Consider the following 27,317-nt stretch of genomic DNA (forward strand, 5'->3'; position numbering starts at 1 on the left):
GGATCTCTAAATGATTGGCACAGTAAGTAATTCTGCTTCACAATCAGAGATTCTAAGCCTTAAAGGTAATTATGCACCAAACGGACAGACAAACACGGTATGTTTGAAAAGCCAGATATATTTTTTAAAGATTATGCTTACAATAAGTAAATTATGTAGTGAAGAAACATCAAAATCAAGTTGATGAATAAAAAGGCACGTCTGAAAGACTGAGTAGTAGACAGTTCTTTTTGTTCCATTTCGAATGTGGGAGGTGAGAGAAACAGACACGTTGAAGTTATTTTTCCGGGTAAAGGTTCCTGTCAGGGGAAGTGATTAACACTGGCTTCTTTTCTCCCTCAGCCAAGGTGCTCTCTTCTTCGTCAGCATCTAGGGACGGTCAGTCTTCTGCCACGTAGAAGCGATACATCAGACCTACCACCAGGGCAGAGATGGCTGGGATCACCCAGTTGGACCACCAACTAGAAAGAGAAACACAGGAAGTGAGGGTGGCATGAGGCAATGCAGGGATGACGCACCCTGCGGGGACCACCAGCCCCTCCCCCTGCTGAGAAAAGACCTCCCCCTCCCGGCCCAGATCCCTTCTATAAATTAACCCAGCTCCTCTTCAATTGTTTCTATACACTTCTTCTGGCTCCACACCAACCATTTCTACAAACTGAATAGAGAACTCCTTCTCCCAGAAGACACTGTCCAGCAGTGACTTTCCCACTGACATTAAGCTCTGTCTTACCTAACAACAGGGCAACAGAAGTAAAGACTCCTAATGTGTTATTCCATCCCAATGTGTTCATCAAGAAGTTAAAATAGTTGCGGCTCATGCCTATAATCTTAGCTACGCAGGAGGCTGAGCATCCCAGATTGAAGCCAGTATGGGCATGAAAGTCTATGATACTCCTATCTCCAATTAACCACCAAAAAGGTAGAAATGGAGTGGTGGCTCAACTGGTAGAGCACCAGCCTTCAGGGAAAAAGTCCAGTCCTGAGTTCAATCCCTAGTACTGGTGGAAGGGGAAGGGGAAGGGGGAAAGGAAGGGGAAGGGGGAAAGGAAGGAGAAAAAGAAGGGGAAAGGGAAGGAGAAAAAGAAGGGGAAGGGAAGGGAGAGGGAGGGAAGATCAGAAGTCAGCAAGCTCCCAGCCAAGGGCTGAGCCAGGGCCTGAGCCGTGAACTGGAGAGAGGGAGATGGAGGAGAGAAGTCTGACCCTGTGAGCACTTGGCTGTCACCTACATCCTGGTACTAACACTCTGAGATTCTGCTTTGAAGATCCATCTTGACAACCTTTGCATGCTCTTTCTAACAGAGCACCTAGTCTGTGGTCCACCTGCCTAAATTCACAGACGTGCCTAACTTATACACTATTCTATGTTGAGCTGTCCAACTTCAATCAACTATAAATTACATTTTATGAGTCAAATCAGGGACACGGCTGGGAATAACTTTAATGTAGAATTTTTAAGTTAGATTTGAGTACCCAATTTAGTTTTCACTCCTTAGAAAGCAGAAACTAAGGTAGCGACTTTAGAAGCCAAATAAATTATGCATATACATATTTTCCATCATAAACTTTCTGTTCCTTACTATTTTTTATAAAGGCTTGAAATGTGAAAGGATTACAAGTGTAATTTTTGTCTCAGTGGGGTCTGCTGGTGTTTTCAGTTTTCAATTACAATGAAACCAGCATGTCAGAAGAGTACCCTGAGAAGTACTGCCAGAAGCTGGGACTGTTCCAGAGCACTCAAAAAGTCTCAAGGCAGTTGAATCTCACAGGATGAAATACATGCATGTGGTTGCTCTTTGGAAACAAAGAAAGGGAGGGAAGGGGCTATTACTTAAGTCAGCATGGTGGAGCCACCAACACTGTTCATGAGAGCCTGGGCCACAATAAAGAAATCTGGTCTGTAACAAGTGACTCCTGCTACACTTGGACCACTGAGTTCAACTTTAGGAGCAACTCTATGACAAAGGAAAACTCAGCCGGCTCAGGAAAGGAAATGGCCGCCATGTAAGAAGCCGACCTTCTATTCAGAAGGAAGTGGTTAGCGTTGCAATGGGACTGCCATGTTTGTTGCTGGGGCAGAAGCAGCCCAGTGGCAAGACCTGGGGTTGACCATTTAGGATGGAGAGTGCCAGGGTATAAGCACTCAGCCATGAGCAGGGTGACAGCTGAAGGCTGTGTGCTAGCTGAGGGAGGCTCGGAGGGAGCCTGGCATGGAGGGGCAGTGTGGAGCCCACCGTCACACCCCAACTTCAACCCAATCCTGCTTAAAAAGATGAGCCCCACATACCTGGAATTAGACTCGACAGTAGTAATGAGAGTGTCCTGGAACAGGAGAGGAAATATAAAGTTGAGTTGGCATCTGAATATTCACACCACACAAGCCTGCTTTAGAATAACTCACAGCATTTGATTCAGTGCTACCTTAAGACACTGTGGAAAGGGTAATTTCCATCATGTAGCTCTCTTTACTAAACCATCTAATTTGTCTGTTTTTCAGAAACAAACCTTCTATATTTAAATTGCTTCACATTACTGGGATGAAAATATTAAAAGTTGATATCCTACATGGAATAGACATCTAAATACTTTAACATAGGAACTGAAAACAGACACCCAGATACAAACACACAACCCCCTCGTGGTCTTTATGGGAGAGCAATTTTATCTTCAAAACCATAAAGTGTATATTAAAAACATTAATTGCTTTATTCAGATCTTCTAAAAAGTAATCAAATATATTTAAGTTAAAAACTAAGGACTGTCATTTCACATTCGAACATTCTAGCCCACATTTTCCAAGCCTCCTTTAACCAATGGTACCACCAAGATTCCTACAACATCCACAAATGGCCTCAAGGGCCACTCTGCCTAACACAAAAGAAAGCTCTGCTTTTCCCTTACAGCACTTTCTAAGAGAAGCCCTTCTTGTGAGTACCATGAAGTAAACTGACAACATCTGTGGAAAGTTCCCCCAAAAGCCTAAGAATTGAGGTGTAGAGCTAGATGCATTCCTGAGCTTGAAAATGTGTTAAGAAGCATTCTTTTAATAATCCACACCAGCAAAAGTATTAGTGCTTCAAGCAACAGTAGCAACAAATGAGGCAGCTTCAGCAGTCTGCAGCAGAGATTAAAAACACCAACAGCACTGGCCACGTGTAAATGGCTCACACCGGTAATGCTAACCTAGGAGGGTGAGAACTGATAACTGTCATTTAAAGCCAGCCCAGACAGGAAAATCCAGGAGATTCTTACCTCCAATTAAAAAAAGCTTCCAGCAAAAAGCTGGAAGTGAGCTGTGGCTCAAATGGCAGAACACCCACCTTAAATGAAAAGCTATGGGACAACGCCCACGCCCCTAGTTTATAATCTACAGTACAAGCATTTTTTTAAAAAAATAGCACAAATAAACAGTCAGCTGCTTGCACTGAGGTTAGGCATCACTCCAGCCAAGCACAAGGTGTTAGACACTCCACACAAGGGCAGCAAGCTTTCAAAGAATCGCAGGGTGAGCAGTTAGGAGACACACCAACCTTGACATACCGCCTTTAAGATTCCTGACACAGTAGGGGGAAAAATCAGTCATTTAAAAAGAAGATTTCACATTTATTATCTACTTAAGCAATGTTCAAATGTCAAATCTAAAAACAAAAAGTATAACTACTGCAAGATTATTTTTTACACACGAATCAAATCAAGGTGATTAGAAATAAAATATGCAATGTGTTATTTTACTACTAGATTTAAGACATTATCAGTTCTGAAACCAGGTAAACTGGTATTGTCACACAGCAATTAGTGGTGACACAACAGACAGAAGGCAAACTCCACCAGCGATGGCTACACCCCTGGGCAAGAGCTCATGCACACGTGCACTTTGCCAAACATGCAGCAATTCTGCAACCTCAACCCCCACCCCCCACACTTTTATGGTTGCCATGAGGGCTGATGTCAGAACACTGCTATAAAGTTTAAATAGCCTTGTAATGTGAAAATGATTTCTAGCAAGTCATCAACACCAGCCACCAGATCCTCGTGGCAGGGCGCTTAAATCACACAGCTTTTATGCGTGTCACCCAAAGCAAGTCCGAGCTACCACTTCACACTTGGATGGAAAAGCCAATTATTGTGTAGTTAGTGCTCTAAGGGCCTCTGCAAGGTTCCCGGAGAGCCGTTAAGTGTGTCCACATGCACGGGGAGAAAGGGCGGTGGCTTGCATGACAGCTCTGCCACCTGCTTACAACTCAGAGCACCTCCAACTTAATAATTTTTAAAAGGTTAACCATGTATGGCACCTTAGGGAGCCATGTAAATCAGTATAAAGTATGATAAGCTTCTATAAAAACATGAATCCCAACACGCTTCTGCAAATCAGAGTTATTTCATTATCCCTCTCCTTAGAAAGTTTCTCTCAAAGTACTAACAGTGAGCCAACTGCTGATGGCTCACACCTATAATCCTAGCTATGTGAAGAGAGGAAGACTGCCGTTTGAGTCCAACCTAGACAGAAAAGCTCATAAAACCCTATCTTTTTGTCTTTTCTTTTTTGATACTGGGGATCGAACCCAGGACACTGCCCTTGCTAGGCAAGCGCACTATTCCACTGAGCTACACCCAGCCTTCATGAAAGCCTTTTTTAACCCAAAGCTAGACACAGTGGTGCATGTTTATCATCCCGAGCTACGTGGGAGGCAGAGATTGGGAGGATTATAGATCAAAGTCTGCGATCTCAGCAAGGATGGGATGTGGCTCAGATGCATACCTTGGAAACGCTAGACCCTATCTCAGAAACAGGGCTGGAGGCATGGCTTAAGTGGTAGAGCACCAACCTAACAAACATGAGACCCTGAGTTCAAATCCCAGTATCACTTCCTTAAAAAAGTCCTAAGAATGATGGCTTCATGAGAAGTCCAGGGCCAACAAAACTTACAAGCCTACAACTATAAGCCACAGATGGATGCTGGATGCCTGACCTTAACAAGGGGCTTAACCAAGTTCTGTATTTTCATGCACTTGGTAGGTCCGTATTGAGAGCCAGGTTAAGAGTATCTGTAACGCTTAAAAGTTATAACAAAAGAATATTGCTATCACTCCTCTCTTCCACATAAACAAAGTAGACATGTTTAATTTAAAAGGTATCATTTCTATCCCTACAAGTACTTTAATTTGGCAGTTGAGCATGGCTTCATTTGGGCAGGTCCAAGCTAATCATCTTTGGTGCATCGTATTTCACAATTCAAGTAGAGATTTTAGGGAGCCAACTTTCTAAACACACTTTTCAGCAGCACTGGGACTGAACCAGGACCTTCAACACGGCAGGCAAGCACTGAGCTACAACTCCAGGTCCAAGAAAGCAACATTAGGGGGAAAAAAATCACAGCATGGTGGGCATTTTCCAGCCTAGAGATAGATGGTGACAGCCAGTTAAGAAATATCTCAGGACCCACTTTGGTTCTGATAAACTGAACATACAAGAAAGAAAAAACTGGCCATGCCTTTCAGAAAACTAGGTTCTTGTTCTGCCTTCAGCTACTTTTTTTTTTTTTGGGTCCAGTCGTGAGGCCTGAACTCTGGGCCTGAGTGCTGTCCCTCAGCTCTTCATCTCAAGGCTAGCACTCTATCACTTGAGCGACAGCGCCACTTCCGGCTTTTTTCTTTTTTCTTATGTGGTGCTGAGGAATCAAACCCAGGGCCTCAGGCATGCAAGGCAAGCGCTCTACCACTGAGCCACCTTCCCAGCCCTTCAGCTACATTTTGTTCAAAGTCACAACAGAGATTTTCTTTTTTTCCAAGAGAATACTCAATAGTTAGCCCATTTGTAAAATTTCCGAAGTGAAAAATGTCTACTTTTAAATAAAGTCAGTGTGCCTCAGACTGCAATGCCAGCGTGTATGCCTGGCAAGTGGATCAAACACCAGCCACTGTGATGAAATGGAGGCAAAGGGCTTTACCCAGAATACGGCTGGCTCTACCACAATGCCGGCTGGACTCCTCCTTTGATGTCAAAAGCTCCATGCCCAGAGTCCAGTATGTTATTTTGCTTCTGTCCCCCAAGTATTTCAAGGACCAAAGTGATCGGCATGTTAAACAGAAAACTAAACCAAACAGCAGAGCAAATGGTAATAAGCCATGGGTACCACACGGAGCCCAACGCACATTACTAACAGTATACCCAAGGCATTCGCGAGGGCCGCTCATCCACAAGCCAGGACCTGCCGTACTCACGGGGAACGTGAGTGCCATGGCAGGCTGGCCAGTAGCAGAGCCCAGTTCAGTAACAAGCTCCCTGAAAGCCTGTGTTCCTCGCAGTTGAACAACTTACACCAAAACTATTAGCACACTGAACACCGACAGGAAAAAAACAAGACAAAACAAGACCAGATGATTTCCTGACACACTTCAGAAGTGAATCAAATCCTTGTTGTATCAGAGATTTTTGGTTATCAATAGCAATGAATTAAGCCTTGTTTAGAACAGGGAAAGGAAGAAACATAAACAAAATTACTTGCTACTAAACTGCACTATGGAAGACTTTTATTGGACTTGAGGTGAAGTCATCGTGAATTTCTGCTTCCACTTTGTGCTGTAAAGACAAGATTTTGCCAGGCACTGGTGGTTCACACCTGTAACCCTAGCTACTCAGGAGGCTGAGATCTGAGGCTCATATGTAGATGCCAGCTCAGGCAGGAAAGTCCATGAGACTCATCTCCAATTGATCAGCCAAAAGCTGTAAGTGGAGCCCTAGCTAAAGTAGTAGCGCACTGGTCTTGAGCAAAATCAAGACAAGGTGCTGATCCTGTCGGCACAGTTCTCCACTTGTCTCTACAACCTCTGAGTCTTGCTGATTTTGCTCTCTCCAATAAAACCAAACTCACACACCAACACAGAAGAATGGACCCTTCTATTGCTTGAAGCAAAGCTTTCCCCTCATCTTTTAGCTGCAGGACAAGAATTAAGCTGCCTACTTATACGTTTTAGGAAACTCTAGCTTTTCTTACCGATTCTGACTCTGGATTTATGTGCAAATTTAAGTCAGAAGGGCAGCTCAGAAGCAGACCATGAAACAAATGCATTTACTCAACACCTATTACATCCCAGAAATACAGAGGAGATACGGACAGTGACCTCAAAGATTTAGATAAAAAATCCTTTATCTCAGTTCTCTAAAAATAAGTTTGTGTCAAATCTTTCAGAAGCACAATGCTTTGGGTTTATCTGCTTGATCCTTCCAGTCTGGAGATGGAGCCCAGGGCCTCATAATGCTAGGCAAGCACTCTACACGGACTGAGCTACACCTCCAGCAATCAAAGCATACTTATAGACCATTTGTTTAAAAAAACAACAATAAAAAAACAAGTAACTTAAGTATTGTTATAAATATGCTCCCCAAGAACCACTGGAGCCAAGCGGACAGGGCAGGCAGTGGGCCCAGTCAGGTATTTATTCCTAAGACAGCTGGCCCCGCCCCTCCACTCAGATTGGTTGAGCTCAGGCTCACAATCTGCTAGCTTGAATAGGGTGAAATGTATTTACAAAATAAGATTTCTGAAATAAGATGAACAATTCACAAGTAATCTAAAAATATCCCACACCCTTTCTCGGAAAGAAACCAGTTTACATTTCACAAATCCTTTCTTATCCTGAGGCAGTTCCTCTTTTTCTAAACAAGAGCCAAACTGCCAGGCCAAAGCAGGAACTTTTTAGCAAAGTACTTTGATAGAAAGGGCAGTTTTTCTCACAGTACTGAGAGCTATACAAAAATATTGCAAAATATACCAATCGGTTCATACATATAAAAACAGCTACAAGTACAACAAATTACTGGCAAACCCGGAAGTGTCAAATTTGACAGGTATTAGGTACAGGAAGATCTCTCCACCCGCCAGCACATTCCAGGTGCGCACACTCACCGAGGGCTTGGGTAATTTTGATCTGTCGTCCTGCAAAATAATTAATAAGGGGCATTAGGAACATGAGACCATCTACAGAAAGTACCATTTCCAAAGTGCTCACTTTAAGGATTTCTCTCTTTCATTAACTGCTAGTAATTAACATTTTTAGTTCAGCATTCGACTCTTTGTAAACACGAAGTTTGTTGCATCTGGCTTGCAGCAAAAATGAACAGCCACCATCACATGCCGGACATCCATGCTATAAGCTGAGGTCTGTGGACACTTCTAGATGGAAGCTGTGGCCTTGGCTGAACCATCCCTTCTTCCCCATCAAACTCCCTGAGAAGGGCATCAGTCTCTTACTCACGTGGCTCACATTTAGGGAATCCTTACGGTCTCTCAATGGCAGGGTCAAAAACTATCTAAACCTCAAGCGGAGTATGTAAAAAAACCAAGGCACTAGGTGAACGAAGCAGAAACCCAGCAGTGTGGCCCGAAACCCACCCGCCACACCTCCACAGACACTGGGCTGGAAAGAAGAGAATGTACTGAGCTTTTAATGACTGTACTTCTAGGATGTATGAAGATATACATACAGGCATATAAGCTTCCCAGTAAGTACATTCCCCAAAGTACCTATGCCCCAACACCAAAGAACAGAGCAATGGACAAAATCCTCCTCGCTCACAGAAGTTCTCCAGGGCTTCTATGAAGAGCCAACGTTCAGCTTCCCACCACTGTTATTACAAAAGGCATCACATTTATACATAGTAAAAATCCATACCTATCAATATCTGTTTGTCTAGCTATCTGTCTCCATCCATCCATAAGTTGTTTAATAGTTTCAGTGTTTTCTCACTTGAGGTGAGGCCACTGGAAGACATTTATCTCTTATGAGAGAACTCCCTGTTCCTGGCCTCTCCTCCAGCCTCTAGCTGGGACCCGTAGTGCACCAGGAACAGGGTAGCAGAAAGCAGCCAGGTGCTCCCTGGGGACCATTTTGATGCATGGTCTGGGATCAGTCTTCTCCCAGGTCTCCACCTCAATCCCAGCAGCTGAGGGCCCACGAGGGAATCTCCCTGTGGTTGTATAAAGCTGCTACAGAATGCCCCAAGTTCCCATCACAGCCTGTGTTTCTCTGAAAGCCCAATGCAGCCAGTGTTTTCCAAAAGTCCACCAGAGAAGACATTCTCAAAGGCCTGAGAGTGAGCAGGAAGACAAGATTTTAGAATTAAAACATCCTCAGATCGATGACAGTAGCATGGGTTTCTTAAGAAAATTATTTTGGTTAAGGAAAAAAAAAAAAGAGAAAAGCAAACTGCTGGTTGACAGGTCCGCTGTGTGGGATTAGGCAAAGGTGGGACCCCACCCCCGCATTCCGACTGAGTGCCTGAACGAAACACAGCCTCACCAGGCAGAGGAACCCTGATCAACTTTCCCACGACAAAAACAGTGTCCTCTATCTACCCAGGCAAGCTGCTTCTGCTTTAGCCCTGCTTAAGATGTGTGCAGATGCAAACGGAGACTTGGGAGGTCTTGAAGGAGACAGTACTCACTGGATGCAGCTCTCCGATGATGAACGTCTTGGACAGTTCTCGAGCATCGGTAGAATGGCCGACATCTTCGAAGTTCTCTGTAGCATCACCGCCGGCCTGTTCTCTGAGGACTTCTTCCCCACCAGGATGCTGTTCAAAGGTACACAATACACATTTTTTTTTTCAGGCAAATGAAGTAAAAGGGAATGACCAGAGTATTTAGACGAACAGGGCGCTGAAGAAGTCACAGGTGACAACAGGAACTCAACCCCATGCTCCTTCCCACTCAACTTCTACAGCAGGCCTTGCTCAGTGTCAGGATACGGCTCCCCTCACCCATCCTCAAGCTGGCTCTTGGTCCTCTTCCTGAGAGAGGCCCTCAGTCTGCGTGTGCTCACAGGAGGGAGGTGGGCAGCCATTCCCTTTGGGAGCACCTTCCATCTGCAAGGAAACAGGGAGCCCGGCTGGCCAGCATGTGAACAGGCTCCGCAAAGGGCAAAGCGGAAGGTACTTTCTAGAAGAAAAGGTGGGATGACAGGCTGACATCAAGATAAACAACTAAATGGGGAAATGACAGCAAAAGGAAGAGTTAGTTCCGAACAGGAAAAGGGGTAATGCCCTTTCATACGCTAGGGGCATTTATTTTATCAGCTGCTTGAGCCAGTGAAATGAAGCACAGCCAGGAAGCAGGGAGGGCTGTTCTCGGAGACAGGTGGTGAGATCAAGACACTTGGCTTTAAGGGAAGGTGTTCTCACACAGGTAGAAAGAAAAATAGCTCTTGGTTAAAAGAAAATATTCCTTAAATGGAACTCAAGGATTATCTTAGAATTTCCCCTAATAATGGAATACAAAGATAGCTAACCTTGTACAATAGGGGGGTCTACACTAAAGCTTGTTCCTCCTCCTACTTGTTCAAACATAGCTAGTGCTAATGTAGTATACTATTTTTAGAGACCAGACATGGTAGTTGATGTCTTATATCCCAGCTACTGGGGAGGTGGACTTCAGGAGGGGGATAATAACTTGAGGCTAGCCCAGGCAAATAAACCCCATCTGAAGGAACAAAGCGTGCCTGTGGTCCATGATGTGGGAGGCACAGGTAGGTGGTGGTCTGAGGCCAGCCTGGGCAAAACCAGAAGACTATCTGCAAAATAACTCAAGCAAAAAGGGTCGGAGGTATGGCTCCAATGGAAAAGTGCCTGCTAACAAGTATGAGGCCCTGAGTTTAAACCCCAGTACTTCCAAAAATAAAGGAGGAGGAGGAGGAAGCAGAGGAGGAAGCTGAGGGAGGGAAGGAAGGAAGGAAGGAAGGAAGAAAGGAAGGAAGGAAGGAAGAGAGGGAGAGAGGGACGGAAGAATGGAGAGAAGGAGGATATTTATTATTTTTTCTCTTTATAAAAACTACTCATTGGGCTGGGATGTAGCTCAGTGGCAAAGCGCTTGCCTAGCAAGTGCAATGTCCTGAGTTCGATCCCCAGTACAAAAAAAAAAAAACCTACTCATTTATATGGCAGTAAAAAACTGGAAAGCACTAGAAAATAAAAATCACTCCTAATGGAGAGCTGGATAAAGACTTTTTATCTATCTATCTATCTATCTATCTATCTATAGATTATATAAATTATATAAGTATATGTCCATAGGTTATAAAGATAGACATTAATATACAGATTATCTATAGATACATATGTGTGTGTATACACACACACACACACACACACACACACACACACACACACACACACATACGCTGTGCTAAATAATCAGAAGCAGATGAGGCTACCCCTGGGGCAGACATGGTGCCACTAGTGCCACTACTGTATAAACAGTGGTCACCTTTTACTAAGTGAACCTCAGAAAATAAAGTGGCATTTATCTCACACAGCTCTTGAGAATTAAAATATGTCTGGCATAGCCCATGCTCACCTGTGTCAAACATTTCTCAACATTACTCTTTCCTCACTGTGATCTACCAAGTGTAGCCATTCCGAAATTCACTGCAATACATTCCTGCTGGGGGCATCTGGATTAGTGGAGGGATTCAGATGTGCCTCCTAGGCTATGGGGGTGAAAACAGGCTTTGTTGGTTCTAGAACAGTCTGAAACTGAAGATCAGAGAAGCAGGGAGGTGAAAGGTACATAGTGACTAGGGCACCAGCACTCAGCTACACAAATGCAGAGCGGTGCTCCTGACTAGCTTCTAGCTTGTGTCTGACAGGTGAGGATAGATACACGGATCACCTGGGCTAGGTGCCCATGTGTCAGAGCAGCCTGTCTCCCAAGGGCAATTCCAGTGAGAATAAAATCATTGCCTTGGACTTCTCTCTACAAAGAGTCATAAAGCTAGAGAAGTGATTGAGATAATTCTGAACTGGAAAGTACATCATGCTACAGACTCACAACCATTTTCACCCAAAACCGAAGTGCAACAGGGCAAACTCTCCCCTTAACCTCTGACCAAGGATGGAAACAGCACATAGGTGCTACTGCCTGCCAATCTTCAAAGGAAAAAGGAGAAAAGAAAGGGAAATCTCCTGGGCTAGAGTGGTCTGATAGATAAATAGAACTATTTAACAACCATAGAAACTAGTATTCAATACAGTAATTTATGTTAAAGTATGTTTACTGTACCCTAAACACTTAAAAGAAAAAGAATCAGTAAGAAAATCAAAGCCTAAACCTGGATGTCAAAACAATTTTTTCTTTATAAGACAATAAAGATAATTACTACTTGCTTTTTCGATATTTAGTGTTTTCTTTGAAAAAATACTTATGAGAGACACAGAGTCAGGAGAAATAGATAGGCACAACTGCACACACAACATCAGACAGAAAGAAGCACGCACACACACGCATGCACGCGCACACACGCACACACACACACACACACACAGAGTGGCAGAGAAAGAGACAGAAAGCCCTACCATCATAATCTAACTAATGATGTTTTAACACGGGCAAATTCATACTGTCAGTGTTTTCATTATCTTGGTTGTTCCCAAGGATTAGCATATGACAACCATTTGTATCCCATCTTTGGAGTAGGTTACAGAATTGGAGAGTAGCCCACAGAAAAGACAAGCTTTGAAAAAGGAAAGTAACGAGTGAGTAAAACAATCTGATGATTTTCTGCCAGAATGCCATCACCCAGGAAGCGCAGAGGTGATCCACCTGGTGACATCTGTAACAGCTAGACACCGGTCCCCCAAAGAGCTCAGCCCTGACCTCCACCCATCCCACTCCCTTGAGGCCCAGGGCAGGGGAGAACTCGGGTGGAATGGGAGGTCAAGGAACAGGAAAGAGGGCCTGTGAGGACAAAGCAAGAGATAACAAGAACACTCAAGCCCAGTCCTCCTGAGTTCAACTTTACCATAAAGTCTGTTTATTGAAAGGAAGAATTCTTTTGTTTTGTTGTTGTTGTTTATAAGTTCAGGTTAATTCACTCAAAAAAGACACATCAAGTGTGTGGCCAGACACATTAGTACAGAAAGATGGCCCTGGCTGAAATTACAGGGTGTGAGCAAGGGGAGGGGCAGGCCAGGCCCCACAGGGCTCCGAGACCTCTTGAAGGACTTGGACCTTTGTCCTGTGAGCAATGGGAAAGTCACTGGAAAGACCTAAGGAAAAGTGACAAAATCAGATTTTAAATGTAAAACGTACTCCAGCTTCCAGAGTGAGCAACAAACACCAGGAAAAGCAAAGAAGTGAATATAGAGCCTCGGCAGGAAATGAGGGGGCTGGGCGGGAGGGTGTGGGGGAGAGGCTGAGGACACAAAGGTGCAAAGCTTTTATGGAGCCAGACTAGAAGGCAGGGCTTCCTGACAGGGAGGACGGCAGGGAGAGGTGGAGAGAAGAAGCAACAAGCAACAAGCAACAAGTGGAGGCTCAGAGTTGGATCAAGGCACGCTCCAATGGAATGAACCATGGTGTTACTCACCTGCTGAACTGAGAATGGGAATCCTGGAAAGTGACTTGGTTTAGAGGATACACTGGTTACTGAAACACCTGCCCTACTTCACTACTGCCACCTATCCTGTGTGCCCATAATTCCTTCCATGCATTTCTGTGAAATCTCAACATCACAAGCTATCCCAGTATACTTTGCTCTGGACAGTACATGACAACCATTTCCAAATGAAGGAAGGCAGTTAATAAGCAGAAACAGCTTTTGCTTTCTTCATCTATAACGTTTTGGTTATTTATAGGAAAATAAACAAGAACTATTTTTTATTAATTTTTCACATATTAATTGTACCAAGCAGTTTCACTGAAAAGGAACTATGTTTTAAAAGATTTAGCCAGGCACTGGTGGTTCATACCTATAATCCTAGCTAGTCAGGAGGCTGAGATCTGAGGATCATGATTCAAAGCCAGCCTGGGCAGGAAAGTCCATGAGACTATCTCCAATTCTCCACCAGAAAACCAGTAGAGCTGTGGCAGAAAGTGGTAGAGCACTAGCCTTGAGCATAAAAACTTAGGGAAAGAGCTCAGGCCCTGAGTTCAAGCCCTATGATCAACAACAACAACAAAAAAAAGAGATTAAAGGTTGGAACTATATATAATGCATAAGATAGTAATTGCCACAGCCCAACTTGATATGTAGAAAAACAGGGTATATATAGGATGTGCATTCCTAATCCAAAAATCCAAAATGCCCCCAAATCCAAAACCTGTGCCAACATCACGTCCTAAGTGGAAAACTCCACACCTGAACTCATGTCAGGCTGGAGTCAAACATAAACACACTAAAATTATTGTCTAAAATTATCTTCAGGCTGTGTGTTTAAGGAGTATATGACACATATAAATTTCACATTTAGAGTTGGGTCCTCTCCCTAAGACTCAAATTTATGAAGATGCAAATATTCTAAGATCTGAAATCTGAAACACCTCTGGTCCCAAGCAATTCCAGTAAGAGAGGCAGGAAAACCCACACATCACTGTATTATTAACAGTGAATGTTGACTACCAATTCTTGATGTTTCAACTGGCTTTACACAGCTCACTACATGAATGCTCTTAGCAAGATTCTGCATTATGGACCTCCTGTGATTTCCAGGAAAACAGACTCTCTTGGCTGCCCCTCAGCCTTCAATCAGCATAGCTACTGGAGATTATTCTCCCGGTGTCCAGACCTCCACCATCCCTTCTTCTCTAGTCACAGGAGCTCTCCGGGTGATCCTGCTGAATAGCTCCACTTTGTCCACTAATGAATGATCTAGCTAGACTCCTCCCACATACAAATCTAACTCGACACCTTCACTCACTACCAATGCACATTCCAAGTGTAACATTCCAAGTGTTTCACTCTCTCCCTGTCTCTCCATTTTGGGTTTATGTTGCTACCGTGTTCCCAGTGGCTGTGGCCTACAACCTAAAGTCAGTTTCATTCCTCTTTCCTTTTAATCCCACACCATCAACCACTCTAGCTGATTACCTTCAAAATATATTCAGAATCTCCCTCCTTTTCACCTCTCCTCCGTTACCACCCATACCACATGCATAGACTGCTAGAGCTGTCAAGTAGGTCTCTGGCTTCCTTCCTTCCTACAACCTGTCTCCCACACATAACTGCCGTGAGGACTTTCAGAAGATGGTTTGGTAATTTAGGAAGTGGATGGTGTTAGTGTAGTCTAGTGAAGAGAGGAAAAGATAAGGAAAGTAAAAGACGAAATAGACACACATTGCAGGTGTGACATACCAAAGACCAAGGGTTCCCATCCAGTCTTTGCCATCTCTTACAAGGCTCTCTGGCACCCTGAACATGGCCGATCAGACTTCCAGCAGCCCTCACACAGGCCAAACTCATTCCCCACCTCAGAATTCTTGGGCCCGGGACCTGCCTTCTGCCCCTGAGCCATTGCTCCTGGCTGGCAGTGTGAACTCAAGACATAAGAGAACACAGCAATCACAAATCCTGAGAGCTGAACCTTTGAGACAGATGAATAGGCGATCTCACCAGGTTCAGGCACAGTTATTTGAGTTTCCTCTGAGCCAAACCTAGTGACTATAGCAGTTACTCAGCCAAGATAATATTGTCGGTGACTAAGAGGAAGAAGGAAGGCATAGACCTGAATTCTGACGCTTAAGAAATCTAAAAGTTAGGCCAAGACAACTGTCCTGACAGATAAGTATAAGGACAACCATTGTTGACTCAACAATGTAGATATTCTAGAAAAGTAAGGACTTAAAAAATAATAATGCACGCCTTATCAGATGGTCAGATTCTGAGCCCACGGGAGTACAGGCCTCAGCTGGTTGCTCTCAGACAACGTTCAAAGCCTGCTTGGGATTAAAGGCTATTTTAAAGAGACAACCGTGGAAAGCTGGATGTATAGGAAGGCCCCAACAAGCACCAAAGGCATAGAGGACAGCTCCATGCAGGAGACCGAGGGGACCTCCTTGAGGCCTGCAGCGAGCCGACGGGACAGATAGGCTGCAGAGGGGCCTGATCCACCACACGGGTGGGGGTGGGGATGGGGGCCCGGTGGCATGGGGGCCAATGGAGGCACATCCTGCCAGGCTACCATCACCAGGAATCTGGGCTTCAGGACACCTTGGTGGCACAGCACAGTCGCTGCCTGGCACAATCGTCACACAGGGCAGCATGACAGATCAGAGCCATCCTAGTGCTGCTTGGAGCCTGGTCCAGACCTTTCTCCCCATCGGCCACTCACAGGCCCTGGTCTCAATCATGAAACACTCAGTTCCTAGCAAGCCTGACCTCCACTGCTGCAAGCCAGGCTCAAAGCTTACAGCTGAGCCGCAGACCCTGACGCCATACAGTGGGCTAAAGGTTAAAACCCCAGAAGGCCAGTTTCAAAGGATCTCTGGACTTTCAAGGACCAATTTACAGATGGAGAAAACGGGACCCAGAGGTAATAATGCCTGGGGCCCACCACAGTTCAGGAAAGAGGCAAGGCCAGGACCAAGCATCCAGCATTCAGTTCACTCTTCTTCTTCTCTTGGGGACACACTAATTAAATGAGCATGTTTGTATTTCTGAGCATACACACATACAACAACAAAAATACCTTAAACATAAACTTTCTTCATAAATTCCTATTGAGCATTTGGAAGGAAATTTCTCTTTTGCTAAATTTAATGTTGTTGCTTGTTCTAGGAATTTATCAACAAATTGAAAACTCTGTCACTCTCACCACACACACACACACACACACACAAACTATACACTTCTATGTCAGGGCTTCAAATGGCTACAAGATAGCTCCTTATTTTAAAAAAGCCACCAAGAGGCATGCATATTATATTTATAATATTACAATATACATCAAGTGCCCTCTCCTCTAAGATTTACCTTAACCAAACAACAGAAGTAACCTTTGCCACCTAAATGTAATGCTACACGGATCAAAAGTCCACCAATTCTGGAATTTCAAACAGGCTTTTTCATTTCACTTAACACTGCCAAAAGGGGAGAAAAATAGAACAGACTGTCCAAAAACAATGACTAGGCAAAAAAAAAAAAAAGTAATTAAAGAAATTATCAACAACATTTAAACCAAATGTAAAAACAATTCCACTTGAGTCTGAAAACAAAGAGTTCATACAAGACTTCAAATAAACACCAACCAAATGTTTCCTACCATTTCTGGATTCTGTTTTTTCTAAAACAGCCAAGGGTACCAAGGGTGATGACTTCAATGCGGATTTGGATCACTTCATGGAACTCCTGTCAGTCCCTCTTGGGCAAGCACTTGAGTGTACAGCATAAGCTTCGTTTCCTCCTCCTCCTCTTCCTCCTCCTCCTCCACTACTACTACTATTTCTTCTCTGATGATAAGGAGAAGGGGGAGGAGGAGGAGCAGGAGGAAGAGGAGCAGGAGGAGGAAGAGAAGGAAGAAGAGGAGGAAGAGGAGAAGAAGGAAGATAGAATACATTTTGGAAAGGAAAATCTGGCATTGAGGTCGTCTTCCTCTTTTGTGCCAGTACTGGGGCTTGAATTCAGGGCCTCAAAGCTTTCTTTTTTTTTTTTTTGGGTCCGGTCGTGGGGCCTGCACTCTGAGCCTGGGTGCTGTCTCTCAGCTCTTCAGCTCTTTTTTTTTTTTTTTGGTCGGTGGTGGGGCTTGAACTCTGGGCCTGGGCGCTGTCCCTCAGCTCTTCAGCTCAAGGCAAGCGCTCTACCACTTGAGCTACAGCGCCACTTCCGGTTTTCTGGTGGTTTATTGGAGATAGGAGTCTCATGGTCTCTCCTGCCCGGGCTGGCTTTGAACCGCGATCCTCAGATCTCAGCCTCCTGAGTAGCTAGGATTACAGGCGTGAGCCACCAGCGCCCGGCTCAGCTCTTCAGCTCAAGGCTGTGCGCTACCACTTGAGCCACAGCGCCACTTCCGGCTTTTTTCTTTTTGCTTATGTGGTGCTGAGGAATCGAACCCAGGGCCTCAGGCATGCAAGGCAAGTGCTCTACCACTGAGCCACCTTCCCAGCCCTCAAAGCTTTCTTTAAAAAAGGTAAAAAAAAAAGAATTTATTTAACAAAAAGGAAGTAAAGCCTGTTCAGAAGAATGAGTAGTGGGACCCAAAGCCTTCGCCCCTGACTGGTGCTCTACCACTTGAGCTACATATAGCACTACTTCCAGCTTCTGGCTAGTTAAGTGGAGATAAGAGCCTCTCAAAGTTGTCTGCCTAGGCTCGCTTCAAACCCCAATCTTCAGGTCTCATCCTCCTGAGTAGCTAGGTGAATATACGTGAGCCACTTGGCACCTGGCTGGCAATCAGCTTTTAATATGTGAAGTTTTTGGAGTCCATTAGACCGAGCCCAAAGTGAAGATGTGAAATAGATGGGGACGTAAGAGCTGAGCGCTCAGGAGAGAGGTCTTCCTGGATCCAAGATTCGTCACAGTTAACACAGTGAGCTGAGAAGGGGAAGGACAGTGGGGAACCCTTGGCCCTGAGGCCTCCAGCACTGAGGTCACAGGTAAGAGAGAAGGCAGGAAAGCAGAAAGCATGGTCATGCTCTTTGGGGTGGGAGGAAACCAGGAGAGAATGGTGTCCGGGAAGTCAGGAAGGAAGCGCTTCCGAGGACAGCCAACACATTCTGCTGACAAATCAAGAAAGAGGAGAACGAAGGTGGCCAATGCTACAGGAACCGAGGCAAAGCAGCTGTGTAAACTGGTGGAGTTAGAGGAGAAGGAAGGAGATCAACGGAAAATAGACGAGAGAAATAGGTTTAACAGTCCTTGCAGAGGCTCTATGACAGAGTAAGAAAAATGGGAGTATGACAGTACTGCTGTAGCGTCCGGATGTGTGTGGGGTGTGTGTGTGTGTGGTGTGTGTGTGTGTGTCTGCTGTAGCGTCCGGATGTGTGTGGGGTGTGTGTGTGTGTGTGGTGTGTGTGTGTGTGTGTGTGTGTGTGTGTACAAAAACAACATGTTTTTGTACTGATGAGAATGGTCCAAGAGGGAAAGGGCAAGGAGGGAACTGTGAGAGAACAGAGAGTAGCTGAAGAAATTGCTTGGAGTGAGAAAGAGGTCCAGGACTCACTGCAGCATGGGGCAAGGCTGAGAAAATGCTTCCAGAAGTCCTCCCTCATCTTTAGCTCTGCTCCTCCTTTCTTACCGAACAAAAGCCTTGCACAATGCCAGCCCAGTATTCCTTGCTCTGAGATTATGTCACAATCCTAATTTTGTTTTTCTGTGTGTGTGTATGTGTGTGCACTGGTACTGAGACTTAAGCTCGGGGCATGGGACTGTTCCTTAGCTTTTCCACTTGAGCCACAGCTCCATTTCTGGCTTTTTGGTGGCTAATTGAGAAAGTCCTGCTGGTGTTAAATTCTAAATCCTTTAGGAGAAAACATGTCTGAGTAAGAAGAGATCACATCATAGTAACACACTAACAAGTGCCATTTGTGTGGAAATGGTGGGGGGTGTGGAAATGGAGAGCTTGGGTGTCAACAAGACATAGGCAGAGAATGAGCGAGCCTCTGTGTTTCTTCCTCCACCCATTGGGAGGTCCTCTGCCGAGCACATACTGTGTGCAGGGCACAGAACAGTGAGCAGGGCAGACAAGAAGCTTGCCATCTGGAGCACAGAAAGACAACACGCACAGCAAGAAAGCATGGCAGATAGCACAGGGCAGAGAGGGCTCCCTCTTTCTGGGAAGAGACTGCAATCTGAAGAGAACACAGACCAGGGACACACAGGGCAGGCGGGGAGGAAAGTGGATCAAAGGCAGAACAAAGGTCTCAAGGCTGAAACAAGCCTGGCTGGTTTGAGAAGCACAGAGAGGGCGTGGTGGCAAGGGGGATACTGTTACTAGCTGAGGGGGAGCAGCTCCCAGGGCCCCTCTGCCTGGTGCTTGTGAAACCAGGGCACAGAGTTGGGGTTTTGTTCTGCATACCTCAGGCAGCCACTGAAGGGAATGAGGCAGAGGAGTGACAGGCTTTTCCTTCACAAGATGAAGTTATGAGCAGTGCATGGTTAATGGAGAACTCACATCTATTACTCAAGATGGATGCTGAGGAAGCCAAGGACACACTGCGGGCTGACCCCGTGGGAGGTCCTGGGAGGTCCCGGGAAGCAGGGACAGGGCGGGGGCATTGCTCACAGTCCAGAGAAAGATGTGGCACCCAGCAGGAGTGGAACATGGAGAGAGTGGGAGCTGAGGGGGGTGGGAGGCAGGGGTCCTCAAAGCAGCATCCTCACCAGGTTGCGGGGAGCAAAGGCTGTACTTAGGGAGCCTGCATCTCCTCACATGCACCCAGGCAAACTCTTTCTGGGTGGAAACAATCTGACACTGAGCCAGGGTGGAAACAATCTGACACTGAGCCAGGGCCCAGAATCGGCCAGACACAAATTCTGAGAGCTTCCATGAGAAACCAGAAAGGCTGTTTCTTCCTCTTGGTTCTGAAAGCAGCAACAGACAGAAATCTATCCACGAGTTTAGTCTCTGCAACCATCACAGCTTTCTTTGGCTTTTCCTCTGGTTCCTGCTGAGCAAACACCTCAGTGCACGTGGAACACTTTTTACAGCTGTGCTGCTTATCTTCCGAAGAGCTCCCTGGGCCTCCGGGCTGAGGCGTAGCACCATGAGCTCAGGCTGGGCCACTCAGGCAGGGCTGGGTGCCTAACTTTCCTTGGCAAAGGGTGAAATCGCCACCACCACCACCACAGAGAGTTGTTACGAAGTTTCAAAGTACAAAGTTTTATGCATCAACAGCACTTAGCATATTGTCTAGTACATAATACATGACCTGTAAATATCCATGGCCAGAGGTTTATTATAATCAGTTCACTGGGGACTTTTTAGGGGGAAGGGAGAGTTTAAAAGAATGGCATTTACTTAATACTTCCGGAGGAAGAGAGTAAGAGGAAAAAGCAGGCTTGATATGTTTTGTGTGCTAGCCAATGGTGGACGCAGCTGCACAAGGCTCTTCCAATAATGAACAACAAGCTGGAAACGGACACCCCACAGCTGCAGCTACAGAGGTGCTCAAGTGATCCCAACATGTGGTGTCCTGCAAGCCAGGCAGGCGTAGCCTTGCCCCAACCTAGACAGTGTTAATGGCCCGGGCTTCCTCTTTCTCCTCCTCTTCCTCTCCATATCCACTCCACTTCCAGACTCTTCCCAGCAGTAGTGTCGGTTGAATACAGTAATCACTTAGACTTAAGCTATCTGTGAATGCAGAGAAAGTAATTCCACTCTCCCAAGATCCATCCAATTATCAGCTTACCCTACCAAGAGCCTCACAAGCCAGTTTCCTGTAGCCAGGAGGAACTGGTTTGCCCTACCCATAATCTCCAAATCCTTCTCCTAGTTCCCTTACTAAAACTTAACAGAAGATACAAATACAGGTGGGTATATATTTCCAAGAAAACTAAGCCCCAAGGAATGCCAGGGGGGGAAAAAATCTACTAAGAAGAGCCTGCCATGGTGGCAGCCTATGATCCCAGCAATAGGAGATAGAGATTGGAAGATTCACAGTTTGATGATGCAGCGCAGGCTAAAAATTACTGAAACCCTATCTCAACAAATAACCTGGATGTCCAGGTGCACTTCTGTAATCCCAGTTACATGAAAGGATTGTAGTAGAGGGCAAAGGCTTGAGACACTACCTGAAAAATAACTGAAGGGAAGAAAGTAGAACAACTACCTCACAAGCACAAGGACTCCTGAGTTCTAACTGAAAAACAGCCAAAATTTGACAAGGAGGAAATGGCTTTGACATTTCTCTTCAGCCTAGGCCTGCTCCTCAGCCTTTTTTTTTTTTTTTTGTCAGTCACGGGGCTTAAACCCTGGGCCTGGGCTCGCTCTGTCCCTCAGCTCTTCAGCTCAAGGCAAGCACGCTACCACTTGATCCACAGTGCCACTTCCGGTTCTTTGGTGGTTTTACTGGAGATAAGAGTCACATGGACTTTCCTGCCCCGGCTGGCTTTGAACCACGATCCTCAGATCTAAGCCTCCAGAGCAGCTAGGATTACAGGTGTGAGCCACCAGTGCCCAGTTTCCCTCGGCCATTTTCAGATGGCTTTGAGCCTTTAGACCAGCGCCAATAACAATGGCTTTTTATTTTATTCTTTTATTGTCAAGGTTTTATACATAAGGGTTAAAGTTACATAAGTAAGGTAATAAATATATTTCTTGTCAAACTTGTTACCCCTTCCCTCATTTTTTCTACTTTCCCTCCCCCTCCCCTACAATAATGGCTATTTTTTATAGAATAGATATAGGTATATTACCGACCAAAAATTCACTTTTAAGATCATTTATCTGCTAAATTTATCTGTTAACAATTTTCCCATACATTTCCATTTTTTATTTTTTAAATATATTCAAATAATTTAGGAAAACATGGGTAAATCACATCATAGCAAGTTTCTCAGTTGCTCAGAGAATTCACACACATTGTCCAGGTGAGGCCAGGGCTGTGCAGACTCCACTCAACTAACAAAAGCACTTGGGGTTGTCTTCCTCCTGCCACCCCACCCCATCCTCACCCTCAAGGGCTTCTAGGATAACAGACAACGACACTAAGTAGAGATCAGTGCAGAATGTATCTCTGCTTTACCCAAGAAGGCAGCACAGCCTGTGCTCCCTTATTTAAAAATTTCAAGTGTCAAGTACTCTTCAGTGATTTTTTTCTTTCCTGTGTCAAAACAAAGCAGCCGGTTGGAATCTCTTCTGAAAAGTAGCAGCTGGTTACAAAAACAAAAAATAGAAAACACATAAAAGACCCACAGGTCGCATTCCCCAGGTGACCTTGTGGTTCTGCTGCTTACCTAGGATGCCTGACCCCACCCAGATCTCTTCACTCTTCCTTCTTTGCCTTTGAATGGCACATTTTCTAAGTTTTTTATTTTTCCAAAATACATAAATTATACTTGCACTTGACATTCATCAAATGCAAGGGCAGCACTCATAGCAGAGGACGGGAACCTGCCCAGCCTCCTTACACAAAGCATGGGCACTGCCATGCTAGCCCGAAATAGGAAAACCCTAAAAAGGTATCTGTCCTGTCTGTCACAAATAAAGACATGCATCTTAAATACTTTCAGTCTCTTCCCTGATCTGGGGTTATCAGTGGTCCCCAGAATCAGAACTCTAGCTTATGCAGGGTCGACAGCCCCGTTATGTGAGAAACCACAGCAGGGAAGCTCCCCAAACCTCCTGAACACTCTGTATGTGTGTTAACACTGGTACCCCACACATGTATTCCCAGCTACTTGGGAGGCTGAGAACTGAGGATTGTAGTTAGAAGCTAACCTGGGCAGGAAAGTCTGTGAGACTCATCTACAATTAACCACCAAAAAATCAGAAATAAAGCTGTGGCTCAAGTGGCAGAGCAACAGCCTTGAGCAGAAAAGCTCACAGTGCTCAGGCCTTGGATTCAAGTCCCAGTACCAGCATGCGCACCCAACACACAGACACACACACAATCAATATGAGTCAGAAGCTTTTGCTTTTTCAAAAGCAGAAAGATATTCAAGATTTGACTCAGAATGCCAGAAGCACTAGACAACATTCTGCTGAAATAAATTTCCATTTTTCTAATAGAGAGAGAGGACAATTTGCTTCCTAAGTATTTCACAGGCACCATCTATTCCATGAATACCTTAGCTCAACTGTAACTAGTAGAGCTGTTATTGTATAATGCTTTTCTTCTCTCCCTTCCACAGCTCTGATGCACACTGGATAAAATGCTGCTTCTTTATCCTAGACCCCTGTCTAGTATTGTCATCTCAGATGGTGGTCCCTCAAGTTCTAGAATCATATTATAATCACATAGGACAGGATTCAGCTTCATAAATACAAACTCAAAAACTACATCAGGATTAAAAAAAAAAACTAGTTCAAAAGGCATAGGCAATATGGCTCCTACTCTTGTTGGTAGGTATCAAATCATAAACACCTGCTGCTAGCTAGATTGCCATTAATAATCAGCCACCCCCCTTCTTGGCTTTCTGCCCCTCCCCCTACACAGCAGAACAGTTTTGTGGAGGAGGACAGAACTCACATTGCACAACTCAACTTCAACTTGGAGTTTCCACTGGAGACAGAATTTTCATAATGTTCCTTACATTTCAACATCCCATGCTGGATTTAGTTTCACCTGAACGCACACATTAAACACTCAGCTACAAATGCTGCTGCCGGAAAAAAAAAAAGTCAATCCCCAGCCTGGACCACTACCAGCAGAGGTCCCAAGTTAACAGAAGCAGCCGCACGGTGGTGTGTGTGCAACCAGCTCCACTTGGTGTACGTTGGCTATCAGCACAAGCACGTACAGTTCTCCTCCCCTCTGACAAGTAACCCGAGGTTCAGGGCAGGAGTCCTCCCACAGCCCACACCACATCTTTCCTCAATTCAAATCAATGCATGAATCAATGATTTTTCTGGAAGATGAGGAGAAAGTACTCAGGAGGAAAATACTCAGTCACAAGAAAGCTTGTCGAAATAGATGGGAATATTCAGAGTATATGGATATATTGACCATAATGACAAAGATTCATTTTAGAGGTAGGAAGGACCCTCCCCCACCAATTCATACTAGATAAACTAGGGAAGAGAGAATATGCTTCATGAAATTTCTGAAGTTTTTCCTGTTACTGTTGTTGTTGTTGTTTCCTCTGTGCAACCCCCTTCAGTGCCAGCAGCCCACAGGTCGAGGCCAGGCAGTGGTTTGGGATGATAGTTTGCTCTAGCATGGGACACTATGAAAGGCTCCCTGTTACTGTTTTTTTTAGTTGTTGTTGTTTTGTTTCCTTGTCGGTCATGTGGCTTGAATTCAGGGCCTGGGTGCTGTCACTGAGCTTTTACACTTCAAGGTGAGCGCTCTACCACTTTGAGCCACAGCACCACTTCCAGTTTCCTGGTGGTTAATTGGAGATAAGAGTTCAAGAGTTTCCTGCCCCAGCTAGCTTCAAACCATAATTCTCAGAGCTCAGCCTCCTAAGGAGCTAGGATTATAGGCGTGCATCACTGGTGCCGGCTTGAAAAGTAAACATTGACTAGGTACTACTAGATGATGTTAGGTAATTGAATCATTATGTTAAATTTAATAAACATGAGAACTGTTATAAGTGTTGCATTTTGAACTATATTTACAGTTGGCTTTGAAAATTTCCTGACAAAGCTGCAGTAGACAAACACCAGGACAAAGAGTTATCTGGCCCAAAATGCCAACAGTGCCAAGGTCTAAAGACCATGTTTTATTTGGGGGACAACATAAGGTAGGTTAGAATGGTTTAGAGAAAAATATTCAATGCTTCATAATAGAAAATATCCCAATATTCTTTTGCAAATGCTACTCATTTTTACAGAAACAAAGAGTCAAAGTACATAGGACATGTTAAAATTCCAAAATTACACATACCATGGGAAATGGGAAGAGACAGTTCCATATGGAAACTGTCGCATGGGCCCGAGGTTGTAATGCACGAATGTTAAGTTTGAGAAATCATAAAAGCAAAATCGCTCTATGGCTTTGCAGAAGGGAGGACAGATCTAATTGCATACTATAAACCACTCCTAACTAAATGGCAACCCTGCTTTATCTTCTGGCACTCTGCCAAATCACAACTGAAGAGTAAAATACCTTACAAAGATATAACCAGTACGGGTGGCTCACGCCTGTAATCCTAGCTACTCAGGAAGCTGAGATCTGAGGATCTCTGTTCAAAGCCAGTCAGGGCAGTCAAATCCAGGAGACTCTTACCCCTGATTAACCAGAAAAAGCCAAAAGTGGAAGTATGGCTCAAGTAAGAAACATGACTCCATCGATAAACTTCTGTGTTGTTTTTCTCTGCAAAACTGAAGTCCAGTTAAAAACAGACCTCTCTTTCTCAATTTTCACTCCCTTCATCCCCCCAAAACTGAGCAATTCCCATCACTAAACACTCTCATTACTGAAGAGTGGTGGAAAAGTGTTAAGTCATCAATCAACACACACACACCAAGCCATAAAATACATCCAGGGTAATAAAAACAATTATTAGAAACACTCTTTAGATTACACAGAAAAAGTTATATTCCAACGCAAAGCGTTTTACCAAAAGGATGCCTTCCTTTTAAGCTGAGCAAAGTTATTTTACAACTCCCTGGGGCAGGCAGATGTAGCCCACAGCACTGGGTGATCCAGTCTCAGGACCTCTGAACCTTGCTCTCACCTCACTCTGGGATGAGGTTAATCCTCACTATGTCCCCTCTGGGCACACAGGGGTGGAGGTGGGCTTAAATGGTAGGCGGAGACTGACAGGTGTGAGGGGAGAAGGAATCCAGACCCACTTAACCTCAGACCCCAGGCTCCCACAACTCGGGGGAGGGTGAGTGTGTGTAGATGTGGGATGCTCTCCTCCTGTGCTTGACATTAGAAGTCCATTCCAGGGCTAATGATGGTGGGTTGATCCCTGTCCTCGCTGGAGAGCTTTCTATTCAAAATCCAGAGCAAGGTTGGAAATGTGGCTCAGTGGTAGAGAGCTTGCCTAGCAAGCATGAGGCCCTGGGTTCGATTCTCAGTACCACATCAACAGAAAAAGCCGGAAGTGGTGCTGTGGCTCAAGTGGTAGAGTGCCAGCCTTGAGCAAAAGACGCTCAGGGACAGACAGAGCCCAGGTCCTGAGTTCAAGCCTCAGCATTGGGGGTTAAAAAAAAAATCACAAAACCTCAAGAGCAAAGCACTGTTCAAAAAAGAAATGTACTGATCACCTGACTTACTGTAACGCCTCCCTACACCACCTTTAAGACGATGACAACCGTCTATAAAATAAAAGCCCTAGGTGGTGCGCTCTCTTCTACGAAGGGGGGGCTCGGGGCCACTGGGCCCAGGCAGGCAGGTGTCCGGGGGTCACAAACGTTTGGTCCCTGAGATGCAGGCCGAGTGCGCACGCGCAGGGAGGGGTCCCGGTGTGCATCCACAGGGGCGCGTGGACCACGTGCACGCGCAGGGAGGGGTCCCGGTGTGCACCCACAGGGGCGCGCAGGCCGAGTGCGCACGCGCGGGGAGGGGTCCCGTGTGCACCCACAGGGGCGCGTGGACCGAGTGCGCACGCGCGAGGAGGGGGTCCAGGTGTGCACCCACAAGGGCACGTGGACCGAGTGCGCACGCGCGGGGAGGCCGCAGGTGCGCGGGCGGAGCACGCCGGGGACCCCCCACGACCGGGCTCCGCTCTCGAGCCCCCCTCCACCTAGGTCGGACCCCAACCCACCTCTTCCAGAAACTTGGTCAGGTCGTACACCTTGTGATGCAGAATCACCCAGGTGCTCTTGCTGGTTTTGTGCTTCTCTATCTCTTCCAGGGTGTAGTACTTCACAGGCTCGTCTGCCTTCTCCGTCATCTCGGAACGCCGCGAAACTCCCCAGGCCCCGGACTCGCACAAACGCGCCTGGTGGAGCCGAGCGCGCGTCTGAGGCACCTCCGCCTAGGACATCCCGCCGC

At 45.5% G+C, this 27,317-nt stretch overlaps 1 protein-coding gene across 1 annotated transcript; it reads right to left on the reverse strand.

Annotated features, from left to right (window-relative positions):
• Positions 1 to 98: 98 nt before the first annotated feature.
• LOC105993009 (cytochrome b5) lies at positions 99 to 27,317 on the reverse strand. Its single transcript, XM_013026131.1, has 5 exons — positions 27,088 to 27,317; positions 9,446 to 9,574; positions 7,908 to 7,937; positions 2,288 to 2,322; positions 99 to 461 (listed from the first exon to the last, which is right to left on the reverse strand). The coding sequence occupies exons 1-5, from the start codon at positions 27,214 to 27,216 to the stop codon at positions 380 to 382; spliced, it is 405 nt and encodes a 134-aa protein (XP_012881585.1). The 5' UTR covers positions 27,217 to 27,317; the 3' UTR covers positions 99 to 379.

Source organism: Dipodomys ordii, unplaced genomic scaffold, assembly GCF_000151885.1.
Source record: "Dipodomys ordii isolate 6190 unplaced genomic scaffold, Dord_2.0 Scaffold91, whole genome shotgun sequence".
Taxonomy (NCBI): domain Eukaryota; kingdom Metazoa; phylum Chordata; class Mammalia; order Rodentia; family Heteromyidae; genus Dipodomys; species Dipodomys ordii.